Below are 17,160 nucleotides of genomic sequence, written 5' to 3'. Positions count from 1 at the left end.
ACTGGTCGGAAAAGTAAAAGCCCATGGGATCCAAGGGAAAGTGGCAAGTTGGATCCAAAATTGGCTCAGTGGCAGGAAGCAAAGGGTAATGGTCGGGTGTTTTTGTGACTGGAAGGCTGTTTCCAGTGGTGTTCCCCAGGGCTCAGTCCTTGGTCCCTTGCTTTTTCTGATATATATTAATGATTTGGACTTAAATGTAGGGGCATGATTAAGAAGTTTGCAGATGATACAAAAATTGGCCGTGTGGTTGATAGTGAGGAGGAAAGCTGTAGACTGCAGGGAGATATCAATGGACTGGTCAGGTGGGCAGAAAAGTGGCAAATGGAATTCAATCCAGAGAAGTGTGAGGTAATGCATTTGGGGAGGGCAAACAAGGCAAGGGAATATACAATAAATGGGAGGATACTGAGAGGTGTAGAGGAAGTGAGGGACCTTGGAGTGCATGTCCACAGATCCCTGAAGGTAGCAGGACAGGTAGATAAGGTGTTTAAGAAGACATATGCGATACTTGCCTTTATTCACCAAGGCATAGAATATAAGAGCAGGGAGGTTATGCTGGAACACTAGTCAGGCCACAGCTTGAGTACTGCGCACAGTTCTGGTCACCACATTACAGGAAAGATGTGGTTGCACTAGAGAGGGTACAGAGGAGATTTACGGGGACTGGAGAATTTTAGCTATGAGGAAAGATGGGATAGGCTGGGGTTGTTTTCTTTGGATCAGAGGAGGCTGAGGGGAGCTTAAATTGAGGTGTATAAAATTATGATGGGCCTAGATAGAGTGGATAGGGAGGATCTATTTTCCTTTGTAGAGGGGTCAATAACCAGGGGGCATAGATTTAAAGTAATTGGTAGAAGGATTAGAGCAGAGTTGAGGAGAATTTTTTTCATCCAGAGGGTGGTGGGGGTCTGGAACTCACTGCCTGAAAGGGTGGTAGAGGCAGAAACCCTCAACTCATTTAAAAAGTACTTGGATATGCAGTTGCAGTGCTGTAACCTACAGGGCTACGGACCAAGAGCTGGAAACTAAGATTAGGCTCGATAGCTATTTCTCGGCCGGCCCAGACACGATGGGCCAAATGGCCTCCTTCTGTGCCGCAAATTTCTACGATTCTATGACTCTAGGCGTGCCAACACAGAGTGAGAGAAGGGCGATGAGCAACACAGGATGTGGGTGACTCAGCATCTGCACTCACTTTTCCTGACCTGGTTAGGTCATTGAAGCACTTCCTGCATTGCAGCCAAGACCTGGGCACCATGCTCCTGCTGCTCACCTCTCCTGCCATCTCCAGCGAGACCTTCTTGGCGGCAGAAGGAGGTTTCTTCCTCCGATCACTTGGGTAGATGACCTCCGTCCTGCTTCTCACTGCATCCAGCAGTTCTTCAAGGGATGCGTCCGATAACCTGGGCACTGCCTTTGCTCTCTGTGCATCCATCACTTCACTTCCTCCTTTCTCCTTCAAAATCCAGTTTTCCATTGGCCCTTTAAAGAGTGGACTTCAGATTGCGTCCTGTGGGTGGTCAGTACGCCCGCTGTGTAGATTGGCGATGCGAAACACAGAAGTAAAATTAAGTGCCTTCAATTTAGTTGTGATCGCAGATTCTGATGCACTCACTTTAATTCCGGGTTTCCCACACAATTATCTTCTCACTCGCCGAGTTCCCGGATCCAGGTAAAAATTATGCCCTATGGGAATATACTCCAATCAGCAGGATGTGACCAGTGGAGTCCCCCAGGGATCTGTACCAAGGCCTCAGCTTTTCACTATATTTATAAACGACTTGGATGAAGGAATGGAGAGCTGTGTATCTAAGTTTGCTGATCGGAACATAGGAACAGGAGTAGGCCATTCAGCCCCTCGTGCCTGCTCCGCCATTTGATATCATGGCTGATCGGTAATCTAACTCCATATACCTGCCTTTGGCCCATATCCCTTAATACCTTTGGTTGCCAAAAAGCTATCTATCTCAGATTTAAATTTAGCAATTGAGCTAGTATCAATCACCGTTTGTGCAAGAGAGTTCCAAACTTCTACCACCCTTTGTGTGTCGAAGTGTTTTCTAATCTTCCTCCTGAAAGGTCTGGCTCTAATTTTTAGACTGTGCCTCTCTTGCTGCTTTCAACTTTAATCTCTTCTGACTCCCCACTCAGGTTCCCATCCCCCTGCCACTCTAGTACCAGATCTGTTGAGGTGCAACCCGTCCGATGACACTAAGTTAGGAGGCACAGCAAATAGTGTAGATGGAGCAGAAAGTTGCAAAGGGACATTGAAAGATTAAGTGAGTGGGTAAAACTGTGGCAGATGGAGTTCAATGTGGGAGAGTGTGAGGTCATCCACTTTGGACCTAAGAAAGATCAGAGTATTTTCTAAATGGTGAGAAGCCAGGTCTGGAGCCGAGTGGTCCTGGCGGAACCCAAACTGAGCATCGGTGAGCAGGTTATTGGTGAGTAAGTGCCGCTTGATAGCACTGTCGACGACACCTTCCATCACTTTGCTGATGATTGAGAGTAGACTGATGGGGCGGTAATTGGCCGGATTGGATTTGTCCTGCTTTTTGTGGACAGGACATACCTGGGCAATTTTGCACATTGTCGGGTAGATGCCAGTGTTGTAGCTGTACTGGAACAGCTTGGCTAGAGGCGCAGCTAGTTCTGGAGCACAAGTCTTCAGCACTACAGCCGGGATGTTGTCGGGGCCCATAGCCTTCGCTGTATCCAGTGCACTCAGCCGTTTCTTGATACCATGTGGAGTGAATCGAATTGGCTGGAGACTGGCTTCTGTGATGGTGGGGATATCGGGAGGAGGCCGAGATGGATCATCCACTCGGCATTTCTGGCTGAAGATGGTGAACACTTCAACCTTGTCTTTTGCACTCACATGTCAATATCTGAGAAATTAGATCAAAAGTTTACAATTAAACTCCACAGATTGTGCTCAGTGCTACTAAATTGTTCTTGGACATGACCATCACCTGGTACTACAAACCCGCCCCTGCCCCCGCCCCCGCCCCATAACACCTTCCCCTGGCCCTGGAACGCGGTGGGAGGGATGGGGAAGCTGGAGCTTTACCAGGGGAGATTTACCAGGGGAGACAGTAAATGTGTGACAGGAGGACACAACTTTCAATCACACGCTGATTTATTGCTTTTGTTTTGTAAAAACTCACAGAGGAAATACTGATTTAAACATTAGACAGATCAATAAAAAATTTAAAGCATTTTAAACTAAAAAACAGAATACTCTGGTGTTTCTTAATATTTATCAAAGATGATCGATATTCTCACCGATCGTCACCGTAAAATGAATAGATTTCATACTGAATATCCGGGGGGAGGACAGAGAGACAGGGTCCGGGGGTGGGGGGGGGAGGGGACGGAGAGACAGGGTCCGGGGATGGTGGGGGGAGGGGACGGAGAGACAGGGTCTGGGGATGGGGGACAGGGTCCAGTGGTGGGTGGGGGAGGGGGAGGGGATTGAGAGACAGGGTCCGGGGATGGTGGGGGGAGGGGACGGAGAGACAGGGTCCGGGGATGGGTGGGGGAGGGGGGTGGGTCGGCAGCTGTGACTTGCATTTGGCTCAATTCTGCTGACCGTTGGCTCCGTGGGCTGATCCTGGCTCTATTCCCTGGGGTCAAGGGGCATCAATGAGTTCCTGTACAGTACGACCTTTAACCGGGCCTTCCCTTTATCGGGACCACGGAGGGTAACCGTCCAATCCATAACCTGCGTCTATACAAAGCAAACAGTCCCATCAGGCCACTCACCCACTATATCGGGGCTTGTGATCAACGTGGACTGATCCAAATGTACAGAACTCCCGGTGGGAACTCCCCCACACCACGCTGACCCTCCAAACTCGATCGTTACCCCAGCCTTCCCCCCGTTTGACCTTCTACCCTCCAATCTTTGACCCCGAGGAGTTTGGCTCGTTTTGTAACGTCAGGGAGACTGTCAAGGTTCTGGCTGACCCTGAACTGACCGAGGTGGCAGAATAAAAGCACCTGGAGGAAGTGGTGTGAAACTGGGCCGAGGCCACGGTGAGAACACCAGCAATAGTCAAACCTGTTGAGGTAAAAGCCACGGGTTGCTGATGCCGAAATGTGTTGATCAGATTGTAGGAAGTGGGAGAGAGGGTTTGGAGTTCAGTAGTTTTGAGTAATGAGTTTAGAGTGAGGGGAGTCTCGGGAACTAATGGTGAAATGCACAGAGCAGGAGCTGACGTCCCAGAGTCTCACATTACAGTTTCTAACTGCAGCAAGAAGCACAATGTTCCAAATCCCCAGGACACTGGGAGATGGGCAGCAGGTTCGTGCCTGTAAATCTATTCATTGTTTTCAAATAATATATTTTTTTAAACTTGGTAAAAATATTTTCAGACATTTAAAAACTTGACATACAAAATTCTCCTGGAATGTAACAAAGGCCGTCCTCGGAGAGCTCAGACCTCACCCTGTGTCCAGGCCCCCAATTCACAGAGAATAAATCAGCGCAGGGCTGGCAGCTTTGGTACAGATAAAGTAGAGCTCGCCGTTTCAGGCCGAGCCAATCGCCAGGACCGAGAGATTGGTTGGATTCTGATTACAGCCGATATCCCAGCCGCCCCTCTCCTCCAGGCTCCCAACAGGGGGGAACAGAACATTCGGCAGCTCCCGGCACATACAGGGAGCCAGGCCAGTCACCGACCTCGACCAGAATCATCGGCCGGGCAGTCGTCTCCAAAATTAGATTTAATCTCCTCCTGAAGGAACTGGGGTACAGTCCCACGGGCACCCACCCTCCGAGGGTACAGTCCCACGGGCACCCACCCTCCGAGGGTACAGACCCACGGGCGCCCACCCTCCCTGGGGGTACAGTCCCACGGGCGCCCACCCTCCCTGGGGGTACAGACCCACGGGCGCCCACCCTCCCTGGGGGTACAGACCCACGGGCGCCCACCCTCCCTGGGGGTACAGACCCACGGGCGCCCACCCTCCCTGGGGGTACAGACCCACGGGCGCCCACCCTCCCTGGGGGTACAGACCCACAGTGTCGGCACAATGTGGCATTCTTTGAGTGGGAGCCCAAGCAGTAAGCGGTTTCTGGCTATTCTCCCACAGAGTGCTTCACAGGTCAATCCGCTGCTGTTTTCACCAGATGCTCTTGGAGCTGGATTACTGAAGGGCTGGAATCTCAGCTCAATTCTTTCTCTAACTCAGGGTTGTGATAGTTACGTTGCTCAAATTATCAGCTAACTAGGAACAGCTGACCAGAGATCAAACCCTTTTAAAAGAAAGCTGATTTGGAACTGGCCCTGGAGCAGGGGCCAGGTCCCGGTCGACCTCTCTCCCACACTCAGGACCTGCTCCACACAACTACACGACTGTGCAAGTTTCACAAACGGAGCATCGAACACCAGACAAAAACTGAACATTACTTAAACTGTACAAACACACAGCGGAGGATTCAAACTCCTGAACCCGATTATAAAATATAAACTGCAGAAGATCACGAGCACATTGGGGCCCCGAGACTGGGGAAATCAGTGGCCCCCTAACCCCCGACACCAACCCAGGCACAGCTCTAAAAACTCACACACAAGTCAGGTCACCCTTCAAAGCGGTAAATGGTGGGGCTTTCCCTGGGGGGGTGTCTGTGACCCTCCCCTCCGCCAGGGTCTGTCCCTGGGGGTGGGGGTGACGGGCACATAGAACCTTTTACCTCCACTTACTCTTTTGGGAGGTGTCCATTCCCAGCACAGTATCTCCATCCCTTCGCCGTGAGGCATACACTGTGACGGGCAGCTGGCCCACCACTGACCGCAGGTAGGCCGCAGACCACCGACAGGCCGCAGACCAACGTGGATACAAAGCTGCCCTCCAGGATTCCTCCATAATCAACAGCTTAGAAAGAAATCCTCCTTCAAACATCAGTACATGGAGCGCCTGTGAGAAAATGGCCAATGTCACAAGTAGCTGGACCGTTACCTGAATAAGACCCCATGTCAATGGCAGTGGGAGAATCACTTGCACAGAATGTCCAGCTCCTCACTCCCCATCCCCAGCACATTTAAACAGCACAAAGAACTGGCTCATTCGGTTGATATTTACTGGTTGCTAGGCTCACTGGACATTCCATAGCAACAGTGGCGGCCTCCGAGCCGGAGAGTATTCCCGAGTTTATATTTCTCCCTTGGACTATCCGACAGCAATTAAATATCATTTGTAAATGTTCAATGTGTGACAAGATGAGAATTGTTCAAATGTTCCCCCTTACACAAACACAAGAAGTGTAATAAGGCAGAGTGTGAATGGTGCTCAGTGATATACAGAGTCCTGCAGTACAAGCAAATTACACCTGAACAGTAAAAAAGGACAGATTACAGTACAGAAAGATCCAGAACGCAAATAACGGAAATACAGTGACATTTACGTCTCTCTTTGGCACAAAAATATATATATTTTTTAAAGTTTGTAAATTTGAACTCGATATCTCAAGGATCCTCTGTAGCCTCAGTAACGCCAACCTGCTTTCATTGCCTTGATATCACTGATCAGGGATCGCGCAAGATAAATCGAGAACATCTGAGAGAAAAGAAAGAGAATGTTAATTAACATAGAACTGGAGCGGGTGAACTTATTGAAGCAAAAGACAATTCTAGATGGAATGACAATAGACTGTGATCACTGACTCCCCTTTAGGTGCGGCTCTCCCCCCAGCGAGATTCATAAGAAATAGGAGCAGGAGTAGGCCATACGGTCCCCGAGTCTGCTCCACCATTCAATCAGATCATGGCTGATCTTCAACCTCAACTCCACTTTCCTGCCCGATCTCCGTATCCCTTGATTTCCCTAGAGTCCAAAATCTATCAATCTCAGCCTTGAATATATTCAACGACTGAGCGTCCACAGCCCTCTGGGGTAGAGAATTCCAAAGATTCACAACCCTCTGAGTGAAGAAATTCCTCCTCATCTCAGTCTTGAATGGCTGACCCCTCATCCTGCGACTATGCCCCCTAGTTCTAGACTCTCCAGCCAGGGGAAACAACCTCACAGCATCCTCCCTGTCAAGCCCCCTCAGAATCTTGTATGTTTCAATGAGATCACCTCTCATTCTTCTAAACTTCAGAGAGTACAGGCCCATTCTACTCAACCTCTCCTCATAGGACAATCCTCTCATCCCTGGAATCAATCTAGTGAACCTTCGTTGCACCGCCTCTAAGGCAAGTATATCCTTCCTTAGATAAGGAGACCAAAACTGTACACAGTACTCCAGGTGAGGTCTCACTAAAGTATGAGGACATGAAATACAAGTCTGTCTGAACTCTCACTGTATCCCAGCGAGAGTCAGGACCAGACTGTGTTCCATTAGGGGGTCAACTGGTGTTAAAATCAACCTGCAACATATTTTACACACCAACTAAGCAAAGGTTCGCGGTTGGAAATGTGGCACCAAAATGTTTGACTCTGACCTGCAGGAAAGCAATGACGAGAAAAACTCCGGCAACAAAATAGATGTTCCTGGGCAGCCAGTCCTCGAAGGCCTGGACACAGCCCTTGGTGTAGATGATCATACTGTCGTCCAGCTTCTTCTGGAAAGGAAAGGTCATTGGTTTAGTGCCAATATCGAGCCTGTTCCCATCTCAACCGCCTCATTCATCAGACCACAACTGGGGCCCCGGCAACTTCAAACAGCGTACGGGCTGCACCAGTGCCTGTCCTTCTGGAATAGTTCCAGTCTGCCCAACCTTTGACCCTTCCTGTGCTGCTGGTGCTGATTTTGGGGCACGGGCTCTGAGCTCACTGACACACACTGGGGGAGGGGGTGGGTTGCGGGCACTGGGCCTCTTCTACAGCATTTCCATTGACTGTCGAGCTCAACACTTGTCCCACCAGAACCACTGTCCTTCACTTTTCTATTGGACCCAAGATGGTGCATTGTGCATCACATCACCCAGCAACACTCAGAACATTGGAAAAGATGGGGTGCAGCCAGTGGGATGGGTGAGGAGCGGGAAGATGGGGTGCAGCCAGTGAGGTGGGTGGGGAGCGGGAAGATGGGGTGCAGCCAGTGGGATGGGTGGGGAGATGGGGTGCAGCCAGTGGGATGGGTGGGGAGCGGGAAGATGGGGTGCAGACAGTGAGGTGGGTGGGGAGCGGGAAGATGGGGTGCAGCCAGTGGGATGGGTGGGGAGATGGGGTGCAGCCAGTGGGATGGGTGGGGAGCGGGAAGATGGGGTGCAGACAGTGAGGTGGGTGGGGAGCGGGAAGATGGGGTGCAGCCAGTGGGATGGGTGAGGAGCGGGAAGATGGGGTGCAGCCAGTGGGATGGGTAGGGAGCGGGAAGATGGGGTGCAGACAGTGAGGTGGGTGGGGAGCGGGAAGATGGGGTGCAGCCAGTGGGATGGGTGGGGAGCGGGAAGATGGGGTGCAGCCAGTGAGGTGGGTGGGGAGCGGGAAGATGGGGTGCAGACAGTGAGGTGGGTGAGGAGCGGGAAGATGGGGTGCAGCCAGTGGGATGGGTGGGGAGCGGGAAGATGGGGTGCAGACAGTGAGGTGGGTGGGGAGCGGGAAGATGGGGTGCAGACAGTGAGGTGGGTGGGGAGCGGGAAGATGGGGTGCAGACAGTGAGGTGGGTGGGGAGCGGGAAGATGGGGTGCAGACAGTGAGGTGGGTGGGGAGCGGGAAGATGGGGTGCAGACAGTGGGATGGGTGGGGAGCGGGAAGATGGGGTGCAGACAGTGAGGTGGGTGGGGAGCGGGAAGCATTAAAACTGGTGGGGGCTCGAAGCACACCGGCACATTATAAATAACAGGAGCAGGAGTAGGCCATAGGGCCCCTCGAGCCTGCTCTGCCATTCAACAAAATCATGGCTGATCCTCGACCTCAACTCTACTTTCCCGCCTAAACCCATATCCATTAATTCCCTTAGTGTCCAAATACCCATCGATCTCAGTCTTGAATGTACTCAACTACGGAGCATCCACAATTCCAAAGATTCACCACCCTCTGAGTGAAGAAACTTTTCCTCATCTCGGTCCTAAATGGCCGACCCCTTATCTTGAGACTACGCCCTCGAGTTCTATACTCTCCAGTCAGGGGAAACAGCCTCTCAGCCCACTACAAATCTTACATGTTTCAATGAGATCACCTCTCATTCTTCTAAACTCTAGAGAGTACAGGCCCATTCTACTCAATCTCTCCTCAAAGGACAACCCTCTCATCCCAGGAATTAATCTAGTGAACCTTCACTGCCCCGCCTCTAAGGTAAGTATATCCTTCCTTAGATAAGGAGACCAAAATTGTGCGCAGTACTCCAGGTGTGGTCTCACCAGAGCCAGATATAATTCCAACCCCTCTGCAATAAAGGCTAACATGCCATTTGCCTTCCTAATCGCTTGCTGTACCTGCATGTTAACTCTGTGATTCATGTACAAGGACACCCAAATCTCTCTGGACACCAACATTTCTTAATCTCTCATCTTTTAAAAAAATATTCTGCTTTTCTATTCCTACCAAAGTGAATAACCTCACATTTCCCCACATTATACTCCATCTGCCACCTTCTCACCCACTCACTTAACCTGTCTATATCCCTTTGCAGACTGCGTGCCCTCCTCACTGTTTACTTTCCCACCTGACTTTGTATCGTCAGCAAACTTGGATACATTACACTCAGTCCCCTCATCTAAGTCATTAAAATAGATTGTAAATAGCCGAGGCCCAAGCACTGATCCTTGCGGCACCCCACTAGTTACAGCCTGCCAACCTGAAAATGACCTGTTTATCCCTACTCTCTGTTTTCTGTTTGTTAACCAATCCTCTATCCATGCTAAAATATTACCCCCAATCCCACGAGCCCTAATCTTGTGTAACAACCTCATATGTGGCACCTTATTGAATGCCTTTTGAAAATCCAAATATACTATCCACTGGTTCCCCTTTATCTACCCTGCTAGTTATACACTCAAAAGACTCAGATTTGTCAAACATGATTTCCCTTTCATAAAACCATATTGACTCTGCCTAATCATATTATGATTTTCTAAGTGCCCTGTTACCACTTCCTTAATAATGGATTCCAGCATTTTCCCTACTACCGAGTTCAGGCTAACTGGCCTGTAGTTCCCTGTTTTCTCTCTCCGCCTTTCTCGAATAGTGGGGTTACATTTGCCACCTTCCAATCCACAGGGACCGTTCTAGAATCTAGGGACCAATGCATTCAATAAAACTGCAGCCACCTCTTTTAGAACCCTAGGATGTAGGCCATCAGGTCCAGGGGAATTATCAGCTTTTAGTCCCATTAATTTCTCCAGTACTTATTCTTTATTAATATTGGACACAAAATTGGATTGACGACAGAAGACAGAGGGTGGTTGTAGAGGGTTGTTTTTCAAACTGGAGGCCTGTGACCAGCGGTGTGCCTCAGGGATCGGTGCTGGGTCCACTGTTATTTGTTATTTATATTAATGATTTGGATGAGAATTTAGGAGGCATGGTTAGTAAGTTTGCAGATGACACCAAGATTGGTGGCATTGTGGACAGTGAAGAAGGTTATCTAGGATTGCAACGGGATCTTGATAAATTGGGCCAGTGGGCCGATGAATGGCAGATGGAGTTTAATTTAGATAAATGTGAGGTGATGCATTTTGGTAGATCGAATCGGGCCAGGACCTACTCCGTTAATGGTAGGGCGATGGGGAGAGTTATAGAACAAAGAGATCTAGGAGTACAGGTTCATAGCTCCTTGAAAGTGGAGTCACAGGTGGATAGGGTGGTGAAGAAGGCATTCGGCATGCTTGGTTTCATTGGTCAGAACATTGAATACAGGAGTTGGGATGTCTTGTTGAAGTTGTACAAGACATTAGTAAGGCCACACTTGGAATACTGTGTACAGTTCTGGTCACCCTATTATAGAAAGGATATTATTAAACTAGAAAGAGTGCAGAAAAGATTTACTAGGATGCTACTGGGACTTGATGGTTTGACTTATAGGGAGAGGTTGGATAGACTGAGACTTTTTTCCCTGGAGAGTAGGAGGTTTAGGGGTGATCTTATAGAAGTCTATAAAATAATGAGGGGCATAGATAAGGTAGATGGTCAAAATCTTTTCCCAAAGGTAGGGGAGTCTATAACAAGGGGGCATAGATTTAAGGTGAGAGGGGAGAGATACAAAAGGGTCCAGAGGGGCAATTTTTTCAATCAAAGGGTGGTGAGTGTCTGGAACGAGCTGCCAGAGGCAGTAGTAGAGGCGGGTACAATTTTGTCCTTTAAAAAGCATTTGGACAGTTACATGGGTATAGAGGGATTATGGGCCAAGTGCAGGCAATTGGGACTAGCTTAGTGGTATAAACTGGGCGACATGGACACGTTGGGCCGAAGGGCCTGTTTCCATGTTGTAAACTTCTATGATTCTATTAATTACTTAAAGTTCCTCACTCTTGGTTCCCCACTATTTTTGGTATGTTTTTTGTGTCTTCCACTGTGAAAACAGACACAAAATATTTGTTTAACGTCTCTGCCATTTCCTGATTCCCCATTATAATTTCTCCTGTCTCAGCCTCTAAGGGACCAACGTTTACTTTTGCTACTCTCTTCCTTTTTACATACTTGTAGAAACTCTTACAATCTGTTTTTATATTTCTTACTAGTTTACTCTCATATTCAATTTTCTCCCTCTATCAATTTCTTGGTCATCCCTTGCTGGTTTCTAAAACCCTCCTAATCCAACATCTTACTACTCTTTTTGGCAATATTGTAAGCCTCTAATCTAATACTATCCTTAACTTTTCTTGTTAGCCATGGTTGGATCATTTTTCTCGTGGAGTTTTTATTATGAATTATTTCTTTAAATGTTCACCATTGATATTCTACTGTCATATCTTTTAATCTAATTTCCCAATCTACCTTAGCCAACTCGCCCCTCATACCTACATAATTGGTATTATCAATACAAATAAGACACTATAATCCTGAGTAACTTTAGACACGGCACTGGGGAGGGATCACGTGCGACAGAGAGACAGAACATCCTTTTGTTCACGTACCGTGTTCTTGGATCGGATGTCGTAGCCACATTGCGTGTTCACAACATTTTGCTGTAAAAGAAAAACAGAGTTTCAGCTTTTACCTGGAACATGGTCAGTATCAGCAACAGAGTGACCATCAAACAAAGCCCCGACACGAGGGAGTGACCATCAAACAAAGCCCCGACACGAGGGAGTGACCATCAAACAAAGCCCCGACACGAGGGAGTGACCATCAAACAAAGCCCCGACATGAGGGAGTGACCGTCAAACAAAGCCCCGACACGAGGGAGTGACCGTCAAACAAAGCCCCGACACGAGGGAGTGACCGTCAAACAAAGCCCCGACACGAGGGAGTGACCGTCAAACAAAGCCCCGACACGAGGGAGTGACCATCAAACAAAGCCCCGACACGAGGGAGTGACCGTCAAACAAAGCCCCGACACGAGGGAGTGACCATCAAACAAAGCCCCGACACGAGGGAGTGACCATCACACCCACTAGAGTCAGGCAGCACCATCAACAACCAATAAATTCATTTCCATTTGTTCCCCAAATGTCCTCCCCTCCTGAAGGTGTTGACTCTCACATGTGCACAATGTGTGTATGTCTTTGCATCTTCCCCCACCCCCCCGATCTCCTCATGTCTGTGCGTCTCCCCCCACCCCTCGATCTCCTCATGTCTGTGCGTCTCCCCCCACCCCTCGATCTCCTCATGTCTGTGCGTCTCTCATTGTCTCTGCTTCTAAAAATTGTTCCTCTATCACTTTCTCAGGATCTCCTTGTGTCTCACTCTCAATTTCTCGAGAATTCCCCCTCTTATCTCTCACTCCCTCATTCATGCTCTATGGATCGGAATTTTGAAGGATTAAAATAGGATCACAAGTGCTCATGACAAGTGATGTATCATCACTATAATTGTTATTGCTACTCACCGCTGGGTCGGGCAAACAGCAGGAAAAGGGAACACCACATCGCTCCCGGCTGGAATTTTCCTGGGAACAGTTGAAGTAAATGTTGTTGTTCCAGTCGTCAGGACCGGCAGCTCCACAACACTGCATCTAAAATAGAGCGAGACGGCATCAGAGAACACAATAGTCCCCGACCAATGTCAGATGGAGAAGGTTCAGGACCACAGCAGCTCAAGCTGTGCGTGGTTAACTGTTACTCACGGAGATGTTCTGGTCTCCAGGCCCCCCCGTGCATCTGGCACCCGGTAACCCATCGTAGTCACTGTGAGGGACCCGTGTCTCCAGACTCTCCACAATCTGTATCCAGGGAACCCAACAGGTAAAACCACTTTAACAGTTTCTGCTTGCAGACAGTGCAACAGCCTGAACCTTCCCAGCAGAACTGAAAGGCAGCTGTTCTCAGCTGCCCACAGTGTCCTGTGGCAATATATTCCACCCCCTCCACAAGAGCAGATAGGGAAGGGAGGGACAAGGAATACCTACATATTTCTGGACTGCATCGATGAGGTTCTGGAGGTCTATGTCATCACGATACACACCGATGTTGTCTCTGATAAAATTCTGCACCTGCTCCTTCACCCAGTCCTGAAAGACGAAAGCCAGGATTCCCGCTGCCAGTTCCAAGGTAAAGATGGTTCCGATGATTAAAGAAAACTGCAGAAACATTCCACAGAATGGGCCCCAGTTAGAACCAGCTGTGACCAGTGGTGGTCGAGGCTCAGACAAGCTCCCGTTCCACCGCATCTTATCGACACGACTATGGTCAGCACTCCTTGGAACTTCCCTCTTGCACTGATCCCCCGACCTTCCTCACTACATCCTCACGTGTTGAATCCAAGACTCATGGACAACCTCATGCATTCCCAGGAGCTCACTAGTGTGAAATTTAACTCCCTCAAGCCTCCCGTTGTTCTTATAATCTTCAACTTAAAACCGAAGTTTGGGGGTCGCTACATGCCGAGCTACCTCGCCTTCTGATTTACTCTTTCCACAATGGAATCCCACATTAGGAGCCTTGCTCTTTGTCCGAGTTTCTTAAAATCTAGTGTCTAGCTTTCATTTGTGGCAAAACTCTTTGGCTTTGGGAAAAATGCAGATGTACCTAATTGTTTTAGGGAATGAGAATCGCTCGGGCTAATCCCACCGCCCTGTGCTCCCAGCGAAGGGGTCACACCGAGGGGTCAGGGGTCAGGTTAAACACTATTTATTCTTCGACTCACTCTCTTTGCAAGTTGGGGTCAGGTGATTATCCTAATGTTTGCAAAGATGTACCACAAAAGCAATAAATCAAATCACAGATTTTGCTTCAAGCTCCATGTGGATTGGCCAACTCTTCCACCAAAAAGTGACCAAATCTCCAGACACAGAGCTCAGATCTTCTCTCTTTAGCTGTGAGAGGCACTGACGCACTGCAGTACTTGAGCAAGCTCAGTTGTGGAATAACCTGCTCAGGAAACTTCCCTTAAAAAGCTCTGCATTCCTCCAGCACCTCGTGACATCTCAGAAACACCCCCTTAATGTCTCATCCGAAGCATCACACCTCCAACACTGCAGCGCTCGCCCAGCGCTGACCCTCCGACAGCTCAGCGTTGCACTGGAGTGCCGGCCTGGATTACATGCTCTATTTCTGGAGTGGTCTTGAACCCGTGACCTTCTCACTCAGAGGTCAGAGTGCCACCACATGAAACCGAGCCAAGCTGGCACACAAGTCCCTGGGTTGTCTGCTGAGACATAATGGGAGACAGAGCAGACAATATAGGCGCTGGGACGTTGAATGGTGCGTTGCTCTATTCCAGCTCCTAAAATTACCTCCCACCTCCGCCTACAGAAACCCTGCCAGCATCTTCTACACTGCACTTACTGCTCCCAGAGATGTGGGCACTGTTATCGCAGAATCTGTGTCTTTGCTCATGGCAACTCAATTTCTCCCAACTAGTCCCTTCTCCCCCCCCCCGCCATTGACCCTATGTTTCAGCCCCTGGCCCCCTCGCGTGTTTCTCTTCCAAATGGAAGACGCTGAGGCCTGCACCAGCTCTGTCCATGCTCTGGTCTCCCTTGCTGCCACCTGCCACCTGCAGGCATTCCCCCTTCCCACGTCCTCAGATCCTAACGAGGCCCCCCACATCTGAACTTTCTCTCACCCACACAAACTCCACAGGATCTCCTTCCAACCCAGTGTTGGCTGGGTGGGAGGGGGGCACACGGGGAGAGACGGGGAGGGAGGGGGGCACGTGGGGGGGAGATGGAGGAGAGCGGCACCCAAGGAGAGGGGGGAGGGAGGAGAACCCGGGGAGGGAGGGACACGAAATGGAGGGAAGGACAGACTTACAAAATAAGATGGATGCCACAATGAGAAAACAAAAAAAAACAAGCAAAAATAAAGTTGAAGACCCACAGGCCCATCAACACTCACCCTGCCCTCGGAACCTCACGCACTGCCCTCCCCAACTGCCCGGAGTGCTAACTCCTGGGGAGAGGAAAACAGGAAAGAACCTGTGGCCAACTTCAGTCAAAACTCGGGGAAATCCCTGACTCTCTAGGTCTCTAAAACAATCAAACAAACTTTGGGTACCCATGATTCATCACTAAATGTACTTAACTAACTCCCCACTCCCCCAATATCTTCAGGAACAAAGAATCCATACGATGGGTAGCAACTATCTCCACACACTGGGCCAGTCTGAACGGTGCCCATCGCACCTCTCTCACCCTCCAATATCCTTGTCTTGCTAGTCCTTTAAGTACTAGGGTCATCTCTAATCTGTCTTTTACAATGGAAACATTTCTGGTGCTCATAGTCTTTTGCCATAGTACAGGTGCCCAACTCAAGCAAGCAAGTTGGCAAGCAGACTCTGGGAGCGAGAGATATCGGGAGAGAGGGAACGAGAAACCCAGAGACCCATGGAAGAAAAACAGAAATAATTTGAGAACATCATGGATAGAGTGGGAGCACAATGGAAGTGACAAATGAATTAGAGTGTAACAGATAGAATGAGAATTACACAAAGTATCAGAGCGCGTGCACGCGAGAGAGAGCGAGAATATGAGAGAATAGGCGAGAAGTAGACAAAAATCTCAGGGCCAGAGACTAGGATTTTATTTTTTCGGTGAGAAACATCATGAGATCAACAAGTCTGCTTAAAAACAGAAGGTGCAGAGACTCACAAACTTCAGAAGGCAGATGTTCTCCCGCAGAGCACCAATGCAGCCTGTGAATCCCAGAACAAATGTCAGCAAACCAACCACCAGGATGACCCAAACTGGATCCAACCCATTCAGCTCAGTGATTGACTGAATGTTCAACACTCCCTGGAGATGCAAAAAAACAAGACACGAGTTGATAATCTGTCTGGAAGGGAAGACATAAAGCGGAGTTCACACCGTCTCTGACCAGGCTGCATTGCAGATACGAGTAAAGAATAGTTTTTGGCCTCAGTTACCCCCCTCCCCTCCCCCCAGGCACCATCTAATCCTGGGGTTCAGTCCACAGAGGCTGGCAGCCCCCAAGTGGCCATTTTTCACATTAAAAGTTTGGAGAGTGAGCTGTTCAACTGAAGGTTCAGGGTCACCTCAATCCCAACAGGCTTCCACTGACACCAGCAGCCAGCCAGCCAGCACTCCCTCCACAGAGGAGTTCGAGGGTGGAGAGAATGCACTGGCACTCAGGGGAGGTACTGAGGGACACACTCACTGCACCAAGTCGGGAGATGAATTGGTTGCACTGAATTTGAATCTTGTCCAGAGAGTTTCTCGTCGATGCTGCAGAACAGCAGCAGCTCAGTGAGGGATGGGCAGGGACGGGAGTGGAGGGAGTGCTGAGGGCAGTGATGGTGATGGTGATGGTGATGGTGTTTTGGGCCACTTTACAACAACAACTTGCATTTATATAGCGCCTTTAACGTAGTAAAACGTCCTTCACAGGAGTGATCATCAAACAAAATCTGACTTTATTGTACAGGAGGCTTCATTAAACGGGCAGTGCAGAGAGGATTAGTATCGTTCACAGTCCACATGGACATAGTGTGAAAATCTCAAGCACTTCAAATTATACATCACCGAAACCGCAGCTACACCACGGTCCTGGTGCCCAAACAAACATCAACCCCAAGGTTCAGATGAAAGGCCATCGACCTGAGACGTTAACTCCGTCTCTCCCTCCACAGATACTGCCTGACCCACTGAGGGGT

At 49.2% G+C, this 17,160-nt stretch overlaps 1 protein-coding gene across 2 annotated transcripts in view; it reads right to left on the bottom strand.

Annotated features, from left to right (window-relative positions):
- Positions 1-3,121: 3,121 nt before the first annotated feature.
- LOC137304209 (tetraspanin-5-like) overlaps positions 3,122-17,160 on the bottom strand; it is a 51,194-nt gene continuing 37,155 nt past the window's right edge. Inside the window, exons 3-8 of one of the 2 annotated variants that reach the window (XM_067972773.1) lie at positions 16,139-16,282; positions 13,457-13,627; positions 12,938-13,063; positions 12,024-12,074; positions 7,449-7,565; positions 3,122-6,561 (exon numbers count right to left, since the gene is read on the bottom strand). In XM_067972773.1, the coding sequence (XP_067828874.1) occupies positions 6,490-6,561; positions 7,449-7,565; positions 12,024-12,074; positions 12,938-13,063; positions 13,457-13,627; positions 16,139-16,282 (681 nt within the window). In that variant the 3' untranslated portion in view covers positions 3,122-6,489. Of the gene's footprint in view, positions 6,562-7,448; positions 7,569-12,023; positions 12,075-12,937; positions 13,064-13,456; positions 13,628-16,138; positions 16,283-17,160 lie in introns of both variants that reach the window. The other variant, XM_067972772.1, reaches the window with a different exon arrangement.

This window comes from Heptranchias perlo, chromosome 36, assembly GCF_035084215.1.
Source record: "Heptranchias perlo isolate sHepPer1 chromosome 36, sHepPer1.hap1, whole genome shotgun sequence".
In the NCBI taxonomy this organism is placed as follows: domain Eukaryota; kingdom Metazoa; phylum Chordata; class Chondrichthyes; order Hexanchiformes; family Hexanchidae; genus Heptranchias; species Heptranchias perlo.
Note: the sequence above shows the minus strand (reverse complement) of the source record. Positions and strands in the feature narration are given on the sequence as shown.